General features: G+C 60.4%; 1 protein-coding gene across 2 annotated transcripts; it reads left to right on the forward strand.

Moving 5' to 3' along the window:
- Positions 1-5,394: 5,394 nt before the first annotated feature.
- On the forward strand, positions 5,395-8,447 carry SIX2 (SIX homeobox 2; the record flags this gene model as incomplete). 2 transcript variants are annotated; one of them, XM_081254086.1, is made up of 2 exons in its annotated part: positions 5,395-5,960; positions 8,117-8,447. In XM_081254086.1, 2 exons carry the CDS (start codon positions 5,395-5,397, stop codon positions 8,445-8,447), a joined length of 897 nt encoding a protein of 298 aa, XP_081110212.1. The 2 variants fall into 2 exon arrangements, with proteins under 2 accessions (XP_081110212.1, XP_081110213.1); XM_081254087.1 differs by having other exon boundaries at positions 5,395-5,954.
- Positions 8,448-12,449: the final 4,002 nt, after the last annotated feature.

Consider the following 12,449-nt stretch of genomic DNA (forward strand, 5'->3'; position numbering starts at 1 on the left):
CTTCTGGTTGGAGAAAGCCGTCACAGCTCTGAGTCTTCCCCTGCAAAGAAAGGAGGGCAGGAAGGGGACTGGAAGTGAAGCACAGAAGGGAAGAGGAGGAAGAGGGCCATTGTCTTATTGGCCTGGTACTTCCCAGTTGTTGCTGTCAGTCAGATCCCACTGGTCATTCAAGCATTCATTCGAACATTTCCACTGTGTGCCAGGCAGATCCGGAGTCTCCAGGCGGGGGGACACGCGAGGGTGAAAAGCCGGTGACTGTTCCCCAAGGATCATGGGATCGGACCCGGGCAACCTAGTGCGCCTCGGAACGGGTGTGTGTCTGTCTCCGAGGGAGCGCGCTGCCCGGACGCACCCCACTTCTCGTGTCCTCTCTGCCTGTGCATCCGGCCGGTTAGTGCTGGGGGTGGTGAGCAGGGAGGAACCTGCGGGCCCTCCCGGCGCCCTCTCCCTGCTCCGTTAGAGGCCTGCGGGGAAACCGAGCATCGACCCACCGACCCGGACTCTGGGACCTGCCGCGTGGGGGCGCTCGCGGGCAGACCCGGCCGAAGGCAGGGCAGCAGTGCCCAGGTCCTCCGTGCCTCCGCGGAAAAAACCCGGCAGCGGACTTCGGCCGCTTCCTGAGCCCAAAGCCGAGAACCTGGCCCCCTCACCCGGATGCCCGATCCCCCCAAGCCCGCGCCCGCGGCCCCCAGTCCCCAACCCCTTCCCAGGCAAAGGGGCCCGGCGTCCCCTGCCAACCCCGGAGGGAGCGCGGCGCGGGTACGAAGGGCTCCAGGACGGAGCCGTTACCGCGGGCGGGGACGCAAGGCCGCGAGCCGGGACGGGCGTCGTAGGCAGGCGGGCAGCGCCCGGGACCTGGAGACGCGTCTCAAGTCCTGCTCGGCCCTGGCGCCGCCCCGGGCCAATTCCCGGGTTTGCCGGCCTCCAGACCGACCCCAAGCCCTACGTTCTCGCTCTTTTCGTTTGAACCAGATCCCCTGTGAGCCTGCGGCCTCCAAACCGTTTGCTCCAGAGGGCGGCCCAGGCCGCCGCATGGGTCCGGGGCAAAAGGCCCGCAGGGCGGAGGGGCAGCGGCTGCCCCCGCTGGACGCTGCTGCTCCGGCCCTTGGGGTCCCGGGACCGTGCCAGCCACGTGCGGCGCAGGCGATGCCCCGTTTCGCGCCGTTTCACGAGGGCGGCCACCCGGAGCCCAGTTCCCTGTATCCCCGGGCGCCACTGGAACCGTCTTCAAAAACGGAGAATTGCTTCGAGAGGAATTCCCGCGCCCTGACCTGCCCCAAAAGTCGCCCAACACAGGAAACCGTGCGGTGCGGGGAGCCGCAAATGCCAGGGGGCAGGCGGGGCGGCGGCGGGAGCCCGCTTTCACCGAAACGCGAGCGAGGCCGAAGCGGGAGGCCGGGTAGGGGCGAGTGTGGGGGAACAGGGCTCTGCGGCCGCGGTCGGCCCACCCCGGGTTCCGGGCGGGTGCGCCCTGCTTCCCCACCCCCGGGCCGGGACACCCCAGAGATGCAGAACCGCGGGGAGGGCTTGAAGCGGGCGGCGCCAGGCCGGAGTCTGCCCAGGGGATTTCTGCAGTCTTTGTAGGCTGGAAAAACAAAGAGTAAAGAAAAGAAAAGGTCTGGTTCTCTGGTTTGGCACCGAACCCCCGCCCCCTTCTCTGCTGGCGTTGGAAATAGCCGGCTAACAGCTCCTTTTCCTTAGCAACCCCTTCTTTACGAAAAGCCCCAAACCAAAGTCAGGGGAGCCCTTGCGAGGCTGGTTCCGCTGTTTTCTCCCTTTCTCCAAAAGTCCTGGGAGTGGGCCATGTGCTGCCCCTGGGATGGGCAATGGGTGCCATCTGCGGGGGCCCAGCCTCAGACTGTCCCTGACCAAGAGTCCGGGCAAAGGCATTGGGTCAGTGTGGGCTCGTTAAAGCTCACCCATCCACCCCTGCTGCTGCCTACCAGAAAGTCTATCCCAAAGGACTCCAGGCCCACTTTGGAGATGAAAGGAGACATTTCAATAAAGCCCAAATTTCCACAGGTCTACAAAAGTTTTCTCCTCCCCAGCCATGGAGCTTCCATTTGTGCAGGCCTTTCAAGTGTGTCTTAGGGGAGGAATAGATTGCATAGTCCATAGATTCCTTGGATTGGGGTGGGGTAGACCCACCGTTTCTGGCACCCTCAGGCCTCTCCAGCAGCTGCTCTGAGCACTGGAACCTGGGGCTGAGATTGCCTTAGGGTCAGGCTGGCATCTATCAAATCCTGGAGGACCCAAATGCCTGCCAAGTGCTCCGTCCTGTGGCAAAGGCTGTCAGGAAGGGGGCTAGGCAGGGAGGGGGCTGCAGAGTGTAAAGAGACCCTAGCTGAGCTCCTAGCCTTTTTTAGGGCAGGCGCTCAGCTGCCTCTGCTGGCAAAAGGTTCTAGCCCAGACCTGCTAAAACTGGTTTCCTACAGATATGGGGGAAGGGCAGAACTGGTGGCATATGGACACACACCCATGCATTGAGTAATGATGTTACAGGTTTTTTGTGCTTACTCTTTTCGTATGGCACACACTATATTATCCAAGATGGCAGGTACCACGTGTGTTCTCCTGGCAGGTCTGACCCTTGGGCTCAGCACCCAGAGGCCACAAAGAGAGCAACACTAGAAGGGACAGTGAGTCTGAAGCTCCAGAAAATCGGCCTTAGCTGAACATGGGCAGGACCCAGTCCTGAAGGAAGTTCAATCTTGAAGCTCCAAGGGTCCAGGGAGGGGCATATTCCCAGTGCAAGCTGTGGCTGAGGTTGCAGTTTACCCACTTTTTCAAGGTGAGTATTCTTAGACTCATTCCAGCAACAGGGACCTGAAAGATCACGCAGGCCTCATCTAACAGAGAGAATGAGGTGGAGACCATAAACTGGCCCAAAGTCTCACACCAGGAAGTTACTGCCCAGTCCCATTCACCTGCACCAGACCAGGGTGCTCCCCAACAGTTAGGACTTGATCTTGCCAAGATGTAAGACCGCCATGGCCAGAGGTGGGACCTGCCTGCCAGTCATTAACCACGTGGCTGAGGAAGAGGTCTTGGAAAGAGTAGGTTGCCCTTTCTTGGGACGAGTAAGGTGGGCTCTGAACCTCACTGCAGCCAGGGGCAAGTACTTCCTCATGTCTTCCAGAGTCCTCTAAGCCCGACTCTGGGGCAAACCCTGTGTGGCAGCACACGGGACTCTGGATAAAGTGGCCTGGACACAGCAGGGCTCCTCTCAGCAGACTGATGCAAGCTCTGAGCATGCCACCTGAAATTCTGCAGAGAGCTGTCCCTGCCACTGGCTTGGAACATACTTTGATAACCCTGTGGTCTCCATACACCTGGACAGGCCCCCAGAGGCAAAAGTCTTAGGGAGAATCACAGGGTTCCACTCTTTCATGACTGCAAGTCCCCCACAGGACGTCTAGAATGCTAGAGCAGGGGGGAAACTTTGGGAAATGTTACTAAGGGTTAGAGGAACAAATAGGAGACTTGCTCAAAAACACCAAGCAAAGTCACAGCTTGAACCCAGGGTTCTGGACCCCCATTCCAGTACTCCTAGCACAAACTTCTGGGTAAATTTAAAGGGGTAGGAACCAAGAAATGTGGCCTAGACACATTACACAGTCCTAAACTGAAGGCAGAGAGCCGGGGCTCTGTTTTGGCTTGAGTCCTGGCACTGGGAGCCAGCGAGGCTCCAGCCTGCAACAGCTCAGAGCCAAGACGGGAAACGGAGGTGGGAAGGACCGGTCGGGGAAGGAGCTAACCCCGGGGCTTTTCAAAACCGTAGAAACAGCCGCAACACCCCTTCTTCCACTCCAGCCCTCCCACCTACTCGCCTGCCCTTCTCCCAGAGAACCAGCGCCACGTGTTTACACACGCGCCGTGACAAAGAAGCAAAAAATAGGATCCCCTTTTTAAGCCCCCCCGTTCCGGAGCTCGGCGACCCGGTTCTCATGTTGGAATTGGCCAGAGCCGAGTCCAAGCTGAGAGGCCAGAAGGTGGTGGATCTTGCCTCCCCGACCACCCACACAGGAGAAGGGCCAAGACCATCCTAGATTCCCTGCCCTCGCATCCCTATGGGCAGACCACCGGCGCTGCCCACCGGAGTCAACTTCCGTGGAGGCCACACGGAAGTGCCGGGAGCTTCTCGGGCCGTGGGACCCGTGGGGTTAAGTCTGAGTCCCCGCCCAGCGAAGAGCCAAGAGCGCTCAGCCGGGCGGTACCGGCCGCGGGGCAGCCGGCCCGGTTAAGAGAAGGAGGAAACGCGGGATCCTCCAAGAAGTAGATTCTCAAGCGTCCGCCTGTAGCCACTGCCAAATTTTCCTGAGTTCTCTCTTCCTCCCTCCCCCTCTCCCTCGCGGACCTCGCGGGTCCCGAACTCCTAGGATGGGGGTGGGGCACTGTCAGCAGGAAAAGCCAAATCTTTAAGGGGCGCCCTAACGCGTCCAAACTCTCCCACCCCACTGGTCAGCTCCTGGGCAGAATCCACCCGGCAAACAGCAGCCCCGGGAGCGGCGTGATGACCCGGGGGACAGCCGGCGCGGCCTTGCGAAAAGCTGGGCAAAGTTTCTTCCCCCTCGTGGCTCCCTCCACCCCACTCCCTCCCCTTCTTCCCGGCACCCCCTTAACGTCCTCCGCCTTCTCTTCTCCCCTCTTCCCTCCCCACCTCGGTCCTCCCCTTTTCTTCTCTGCGCGTCTCCACTCCGCCCCCCCGCCTCCCAGGTCCAGCTCCTCCCTTGCTCTTTGGGCGTCCGCCCCGTCAATCACCGCCGCCGCTGGCCTCTGCCCGGCCCTCTCCGCCTCCCAGGTTCTTGGAGCGCCTCCGGCTCCCGTCTCGGGCTGCCCTACGCTTTGCACGGAGCCCGGCGATCTGTCAGCGGAGCAGGCCAGGGGGAGCCGCCAGGCCCGCCGGGCTCGGGTTACCAGTGACTGACAGCGTCTCCATGGCGAATAATTTGACTCCGACTATTGTCTGGCGCGGGCAGGCCCCGGGTCAGATAACCAGACCAATCAGGGCGCGGGCCGCCGCGCCTCATGCCCGCTTAGAATAATATTATTAAAAAAGCAGCGAGCGAGCTAGACGGGAGGGAGAGCTAGCGAGAAGCGAACGAGGGAGCGGCTGGCGGGCGGGAGGGCGCGGAGCATGCGGAGCGGCGCCCCGGGCGGCCCCCGGGCTTGGACGAGGACTCAGGAGAAGTGCGCGGGCGGCGGGGGCGCGGAGCGGCGCGGGACCCGCGGCCGGCTCGGGGACATCCTGCAGTGACTCGGAGTTCTCCGGGAGCCAGCGCCAGGCCGGGGGCCCCCCCGCCCGCCTCTTGGCCCGGACGGTCCGGCGGGGAGGCGCCCATGCCGGACCGCGCGGCGCGCTGAGGGCGCGCGCGGGCGGGCGCAACCGGCACCATGTCTATGCTACCCACCTTCGGCTTCACGCAGGAGCAAGTGGCGTGCGTGTGCGAGGTGCTGCAACAGGGCGGCAACATCGAGCGGCTGGGCCGCTTCCTGTGGTCGCTGCCCGCCTGCGAGCACCTCCACAAGAATGAAAGTGTGCTCAAGGCCAAGGCGGTGGTGGCCTTCCACCGCGGCAACTTCCGCGAGCTCTACAAGATCCTGGAGAGCCATCAGTTCTCGCCGCACAACCACGCCAAGCTGCAGCAGCTGTGGCTCAAGGCGCACTACATCGAGGCGGAGAAGCTGCGCGGCCGGCCCCTGGGCGCTGTGGGCAAGTACCGAGTGCGCCGCAAGTTTCCCCTGCCGCGCTCCATCTGGGACGGCGAGGAGACCAGCTACTGCTTCAAGGAAAAGAGTCGAAGCGTGCTGCGCGAGTGGTACGCTCACAACCCCTACCCCTCACCCCGCGAGAAGCGCGAGCTGGCGGAAGCCACGGGCCTCACCACCACGCAGGTCAGCAACTGGTTCAAGAACCGGCGGCAGCGCGACCGGGCAGCCGAGGCCAAGGAAAGGTACGAGTAAGTAGAGCTTCGGCGCCAGCTACCCCGGGCTCGAGGGAGGGTGTCCCAGGGCGTCCACTCAGCCACCGAAGAGGCTTGAACTGGGCCCGCTCGTCCCAGCAAGGGCCCTGCTGCAGCCTGGTCTGACCTGGCCGGCGCTTGCGGGCGACCAAGAGATCCGGAATTTGTCTAAAGCGGGCAGAGCAATCGGGAAGTTGTCAACTAACTCCCTGGTCGCTTGTGAGCAAAAGTGGAGAAGCAGCGAACTTCGGGACAAAGGCAAGACGGTAGGCCTGGATTCCAGGCAAGGGGCGCACAGCAGGCAAGTCCTGTTAGTCCTCCGAAGGTCGGAGGACAGAGGGTTTTGGCGAGGACTATGGCGGGGGGTGGGGGCGGTGCGGGGTGCGGGGTTTAGACTGCCTGTGAGAATTCACCAGCACTTCCCAGGGCTTCCCGTCTGCCTCACTCAGCTACAGGCCGTGTGATTAGGGGTCAGTACTGGGATTGGAACTTTCCTGGTACGACCTGGATGTGGAGGGGCCTGGAAGAATTTTCCTTGTCTGGATAGGAGGGTTGATAGGGAAAGTCTTATCGCGCATTGAAGGGACCAAGAGGTGAAAGGCTTGGGGAGGAAGTGTCAGCTCTGGGAGAGAAGAGAAACACATGTCCCTTTTTCTGCCTCGTTGGACCCAGCAGTCCTTGCCTGGCCTGCCAAGCCCTTAGCTCCTCTCTGCTCAGGCTCTACCCTCTTTGGCAGGTAGGTCGGTATGTCTGGGGTGAGCTGAGAGCAGCAGAAGGGCTGGGAGTTGCTTGTCCTCAGGGAAACCAGGACTTGCTGAACTAGCCTTGCAGTTGACCATGAGGCCGTTGTGGCTTTGGCCTCTCAGAGCCCCAAATCTGGAGGGGGAGAAGCTGACTGTGGGAACAGAATCAGCCTGAGTGTAAGAGCAAAACGAGACACCCGGGGTCTGTGGTACGGGTTGTGTGCAGCCCGGAGTGAATGGCCAGGGTCAGAGTGCGGGTGCTGAACAGTGGACTCAGCGGTGGGACTGGGGGGTGGGGGGGTGGCTTCAAGCTGACCTTGGTCTCTAAGACCATGAGGTTGGAGCATCCACAATTGTACGGATTCAGCTGCCAGCCCTGTGGGAAGTTCCCTTCCAGGAAAACAGAAAGAAAAGGCCCTGGGGAGCCAGTAAAGAGAGAATCTACCCAAGAATTCAAATCTCCAAATCTGGGCAGGGGCTGTCGGTCGGTCAGAGACAGGGCAGGAGGTGGGTTCTCCCTGCTGAGGTCCCCCTCCCCCCAGAATGGCATGCATCCAGAGTCCTGAAGAACTAAGTTCTCAGGTTGGGCCCCAGGTGAGGGCTGAAGAGTCCCTCAGTTTCTGGTATGGTGGAAAAGTCTAGGCCAGGATCAGCAATCCCCTTCTCTCTTCCTTCTCTCTTCTCCCAGAAGCTGCCCTCCACACCCCAGCTTCAGGCCCCCAGCTGAAGTTTCTGCTGTGCCACCAGGAAAGGGAGTCCTGCATCCTTAGGGCCTTGTTCCTACACAAAGCAAGGAAAACCCTAACAAGGCCTGCCAGTTTGGAACTAGAGGGAAAAGACCCTTAGCTCCAGGAACCTGTCCCTCAGACAGGGTTTTCCCTCAAGCAGAGAAAAGCAAAGGGAGATGAGGACCTGTGAGATGCCCAACCTCAAGTGGACCCTCAGCCTAGAATCTAGGGTCCCTGACTCTCCTGGACCCACTTCTCCGCAACAAACCCTGGCTTGAGTAGTCAAGAGTGATCTGAAAACCCAGGCACCTTCTCTTCCTCCCTGTCCTTGTCCCCTACAACTCCACTGAACCCTGCTCCCCTGCCCCTCTGCTCTAGAAAAGAAAAGTTAGCCACTCAGTGGGGGAAGGCAGGGAGGGCAGAACACACGGAGAGCAGAAAGATATTCGTGAGATTGAGAGCAGGAGAGGTGGGGAGATAGAAACGATACAGGGAGAAGGTATAAGAGAGAGACATCGGGTCTGGAGGGACTGAAAGAGCCAGAGCCCAGGCTTGGCCGCGAAACATGTTAGAAACCGAAAACACCCGCAGGCAGCGCGCGGCGGCTCTGGCTCCGGGCGACGCGGCGCCGAGCAGCCTCGGTTTCCCCTCTGACCCGGCTGCTTTGCTCCTGCACTTGCAGGGAGAACAGCGAGAACTCCAACTCCAACAGCCACAACCCGCTGGCTGCGTCGCTGAACGGCAGCGGCAAGTCTGTGCTAGGCAGCTCGGAGGACGAGAAGACGCCGTCGGGGACGCCAGACCACTCGTCGTCCAGCCCCGCGCTGCTGCTCAGCCCGCCGCCGCCACCGGGGCTGCCGTCCCTGCACAGCCTGGGCCACCCTCCGGGCCCCAGCGCCGTGCCCGTGCCCGTGCCGGGGGGAGGCGGCTCGGACCCACTGCAGCATCACCACGGCCTGCAGGACTCCATCCTCAACCCCATGTCGGCCAACCTCGTGGACCTGGGCTCCTAGAGCCCCGCCTGCCTCGACGCGCTTGCCTTCTGGGCTGGTCGCTCGGGACCTGAGAAGGACCGTGTCCGGAGGGCGCCCCGCGCCGGCGGCCCCACCAGGTACTGAAAGACCCGCGCGCTGAGCGGGCAGAACTGCCGGCCCGGGCAGGGCGGATGGCTCTCTGGTTTAGTCTTTGTTCGGGATTTATTTTCAACAAGTTGCTTTGGAGATCCTTTGGAGGCCTGGGACCGGGTCTTGAACCAGGGAAGGGAATAAATTATACACCATTCTCGTACTCTCTCCCTGCCTTCTCCTCCGCTCTCTTCTCTCTCTTCCCTTGCCTTCCTTGCGCTTTCTTCCTCTTCATTCCCCTTCCTTCTCTTCTCTCTTCTCCTTTCCCTTTCTTCTTCTTGCTTTCCCCCTTTGCACTGTCTCTGTTTCCCTCTGTACTTCCGGCTTGCCATCTCTCGCCGGGTTTCTATTACTCTATCTCTGTTTCTCTGTTTCTCCTCTCCGCCAGCCTCCTGCACCTCGCGGGCTGTACGCGTCGATCTTTCTCCTCGCGCCTGGCGGTCTCTTTGCCCTCCCCCCATTCCTCACTTTACTGGGGTGGGAGTGGGAGGGGGAAGAGCGAAGAAAAGACAGGGCCTTTGAACCCGGGCTTTCTCCAGAGACCCTCCCCCCGGGGTCAGCTGGGGGCTGCAGGTGTCAGCGCTGCCTAGTAACTTAAGTGAAAGAGCAAGGGCGGCGGCAGGGAAGCCCCTGAACGCCCCCTTGCCGCCTGCCCCTCTGTTTTGGTGAGGCCCCGCCACTCGCTCTCCTCTTCCTCCTGGGACTGTGGCCACCGAGCTCCCGGCAGAGCGTGCCTCCGAGCCGCAGACTTGCCATCTCCCTGTTATGCCCTCATGTGAATGTTCTTCGGGAAATATTTCTGCTTTTATTTTATAATAAAATTAGAAATCATAAATATATATATATATATGGATATATACCACGAGGCCCGCGAGCCGGGAGTGCAGCTGTGTCTGATTTCCCTACAGGGACTCGACACCCCGGGTGGACCGTTCTGGGCAGCGAAGCCCCATGAGTCCCAGAAACCGGGAGGCGCCTTCCCCCACACACAACGTTTATGAGTCGCAAGGTGAAGGGGCTGAATACTCTGAAACCGCCTGCCCCAAAGCCCTCTGTCCCATTTCTTGTCCGGGAAGCTCCCTGCAGGAGCGGGGAAGGGGCCTGTCCCTCTTGGGGACTCCTCTCCCCCCACCAGCCGAGCAGTGCCCTCACCTGCCTCTTTCTTCACCTGGGAATGGGTGTAGGCGATGAGAGGCTGTGTGCGTAACGTGGTTACGTGTGTTTGGACATGCCAAGGCTGGGAAACAAGTCGGGCCGTGGAGGTTTCCTGCAGGGCGGACGCCTTAGCGGTGGTCGCCATCCCCAGAACCAGGCACGACGCACTGGGCAGATTCGCTGGCCGAAAGGGCAGCCGCTGGTCCAGCCGCGAAGCCCGGGTCGTGCGTGTAGCCGTGGAACGAAGGTCTCCACGCTCAGAAATCCGTTGGTTTGGCGTGGAAATGAAGGGGCTTGGGGAGAAGGGCACGTCCGGGAGACTCGGGGAGCCGGGTGCGCCGGGCGCGTGTTCTAAATGGGAACAAGCGGACGCCGGGGCTTGGATGGTCTGGCAGAGGAGGCACCTCCGTGCGTGGTGGGCCGTAGGTGCCTCTGCGGCTGTTAATTAACCTGCGGCGCCCGCTCCCCTCTCGGGGATCCAGCCCCCCTCCCCATTAAGCGACAAGTCTAAGCCGGTCCAGGCAGGTCCGAAGCCGGCGGGACTCCTCGAGGAGAAAGTTGAGGCTTTTCCGTCTCAGGTCTCGGTGGCTGTTGGTACCATACACGTTACTCCTCCGCGACCCGGACGCTTCCGACCAGACCTGCCGGCCCTGGGTGGAAAGGGATGGAGGGGAGGAGGCGCTCTTCTGACCCCATGATCCTGGAGCTCCAGGACTTCTCCGGCACTTTCCGCTGGTGAAATCAGCGCTCGCAGAGAGCACTTCTGCGCGGACTTTCTAAATATCAAGGATTCCTTCCCAGTCGAGACCCTCGGGGACGCGGGCAGCTGGGCGGGCTAACTTGGAGAGGGAGGCTTTGCCTCAGCGTAAGCTCTGTGCAGTCATGGGGGTCAAGGGAATCCCCAGCAGCATAAGACGGCGTCAAGCACCCCACGGCCCCTGCACCCCCAAGAGGAAGTGCAGTCCTGGCAGCTCCTGTGGCCTCTCCTGGAGGCTGGGCTCTCAGGGGACAACTCAGGTCTTCCTGGGCCCGAGTGGCCCCACCCTCCCTGACTGGCGGGTTGTAGAGCCTGCTACCGTCTGAGGGTCCAGAGAGGCTCAAGGGAGTGGGAAGCTGCCTTGAGTCAGCCGAGCTGAGCCGACAGGCCCGTCCTTACTTCTCAAAGGGAGGAAACACAGTAGTCCCTGGAGCCCACATCTCCCCTACCTGCCTCCTATTTTTCTGCACTCACAATCACAGGCAAACAGGCTCTATACCAACTTTCACAAGGACACGTACATATTTATCATTCGATTCACTGTGCCGGGCACTGCGGGTAGCACAAAAACACTCACCCACTCACACTTGTGGCCACACGGGGAAATATCATACTCCATCACACATATGTTCACACACACAAACAAACAAACACACATAGACACTCAACCCATTTTTACAGACACACAAACGCATGCACTCAGGTGAAACACTCACCTGCACAGATGTAAGGGAGATACCTACACAAATGAGCCCCTCCCTCATCCTTGTACTCACACAAACACAAACCTCTGCTTCTCCCCAGAAGCCTTCAAACCCACCCTCCCACCGGTGCCCCAGCAAGCAGCCCGTCCCAGCCCATGGACCTGCTGGGGCCAGAACACAGCCTTGAAGCCCGGCTGGCCGCGAAGGCCTTGGCTCTAGGCAGCTGTGGCCCAGAGAAAGAGACGGTCCTAACCCGAGGCTGCAGACGGTCAGGGACCCCACCCTCGATCCAGCGGTCCAGGTGGAATCAATGGAGTTTGCTGGGAGTTCTCACTTGCCAGTAGGGGGCGGGGTGCCTGTCCTGGAGCTTTATTCTGGCTTAGTGGCGCTACTTATTGCAACTTCCCTCTTTCCCTCCCCCTTGGAAAGCTAACTCCGAAAATATTTATTTAAAAGGGGAAACTATGCAGACGTTCTGAAAATAAACCCGAGCAGCTACTCACCCACTGTATAAATCTATACAAGCCAGTCCTCCATTCCACACTCCACTAGACCGACCACGCCAACTGGACGTAACTTTTGCGCAGATGTTGCCAGGTGAATGCAGCTATTCCCCGTCGGTGTTCACCAAACAGTGTTCCCAATGACTTGTCATCCTCCCCCTCTGCCAGTAGCCACTGAAGTCGAGAGTTTTGCTCAGGCCACCTGAAGGGACGCAGCAGCTAGAAGCGGGAGTCTCCTTCTTGGCTTCCCTGACCATGTTCACCTTTCATTTATTCCCAGCCAGGTCCCATACGCATGTATCCTCCAAGGTAAAACCCTAATGAAGAAGGTAGAACCCAGCCCTTGAGGGCAGCTGGCTGGCTGATCTGCTTCGGGGCTGTAAAAGCCAAGGGCTACTGAAGGCAGACGGGAGCGTGAGGGCTGGCTGTGCTCCCCGCGCAGTCTCCTTCCTCACCCCGCACTCAGCACCCCTCTCCAGGCTTCAGGGCAGTCCTGGACCTGGTGTCCCTCCTGTGAAGAGCATCTCCAGGGAGTGGCCTAAGGAGCAGGTGGTGCTGGCCTGCCACACAAGAAAAGGTTAAACAGAGCCAGGGAGATCTGGGGAGAACACCGGTCTACTTGGTCCTCAGTTTAACCCCGTCCCTGTTTAACACCATTTTGGCCCCTGAGAAAAGCAGGGAACAGCCCAGTGGGGGCACCAGAGTCAGGACACAGGGAATTTGGCCTCCTGGATTCCACCAGTGCCCACCTCTTGCTGGGATGCTGCCAGGC

This window comes from Mesoplodon bidens, assembly GCF_964165515.1.
Source record: "Mesoplodon bidens genome assembly, chromosome: 14".
NCBI classification, from domain to species: domain Eukaryota; kingdom Metazoa; phylum Chordata; class Mammalia; order Artiodactyla; family Ziphiidae; genus Mesoplodon; species Mesoplodon bidens.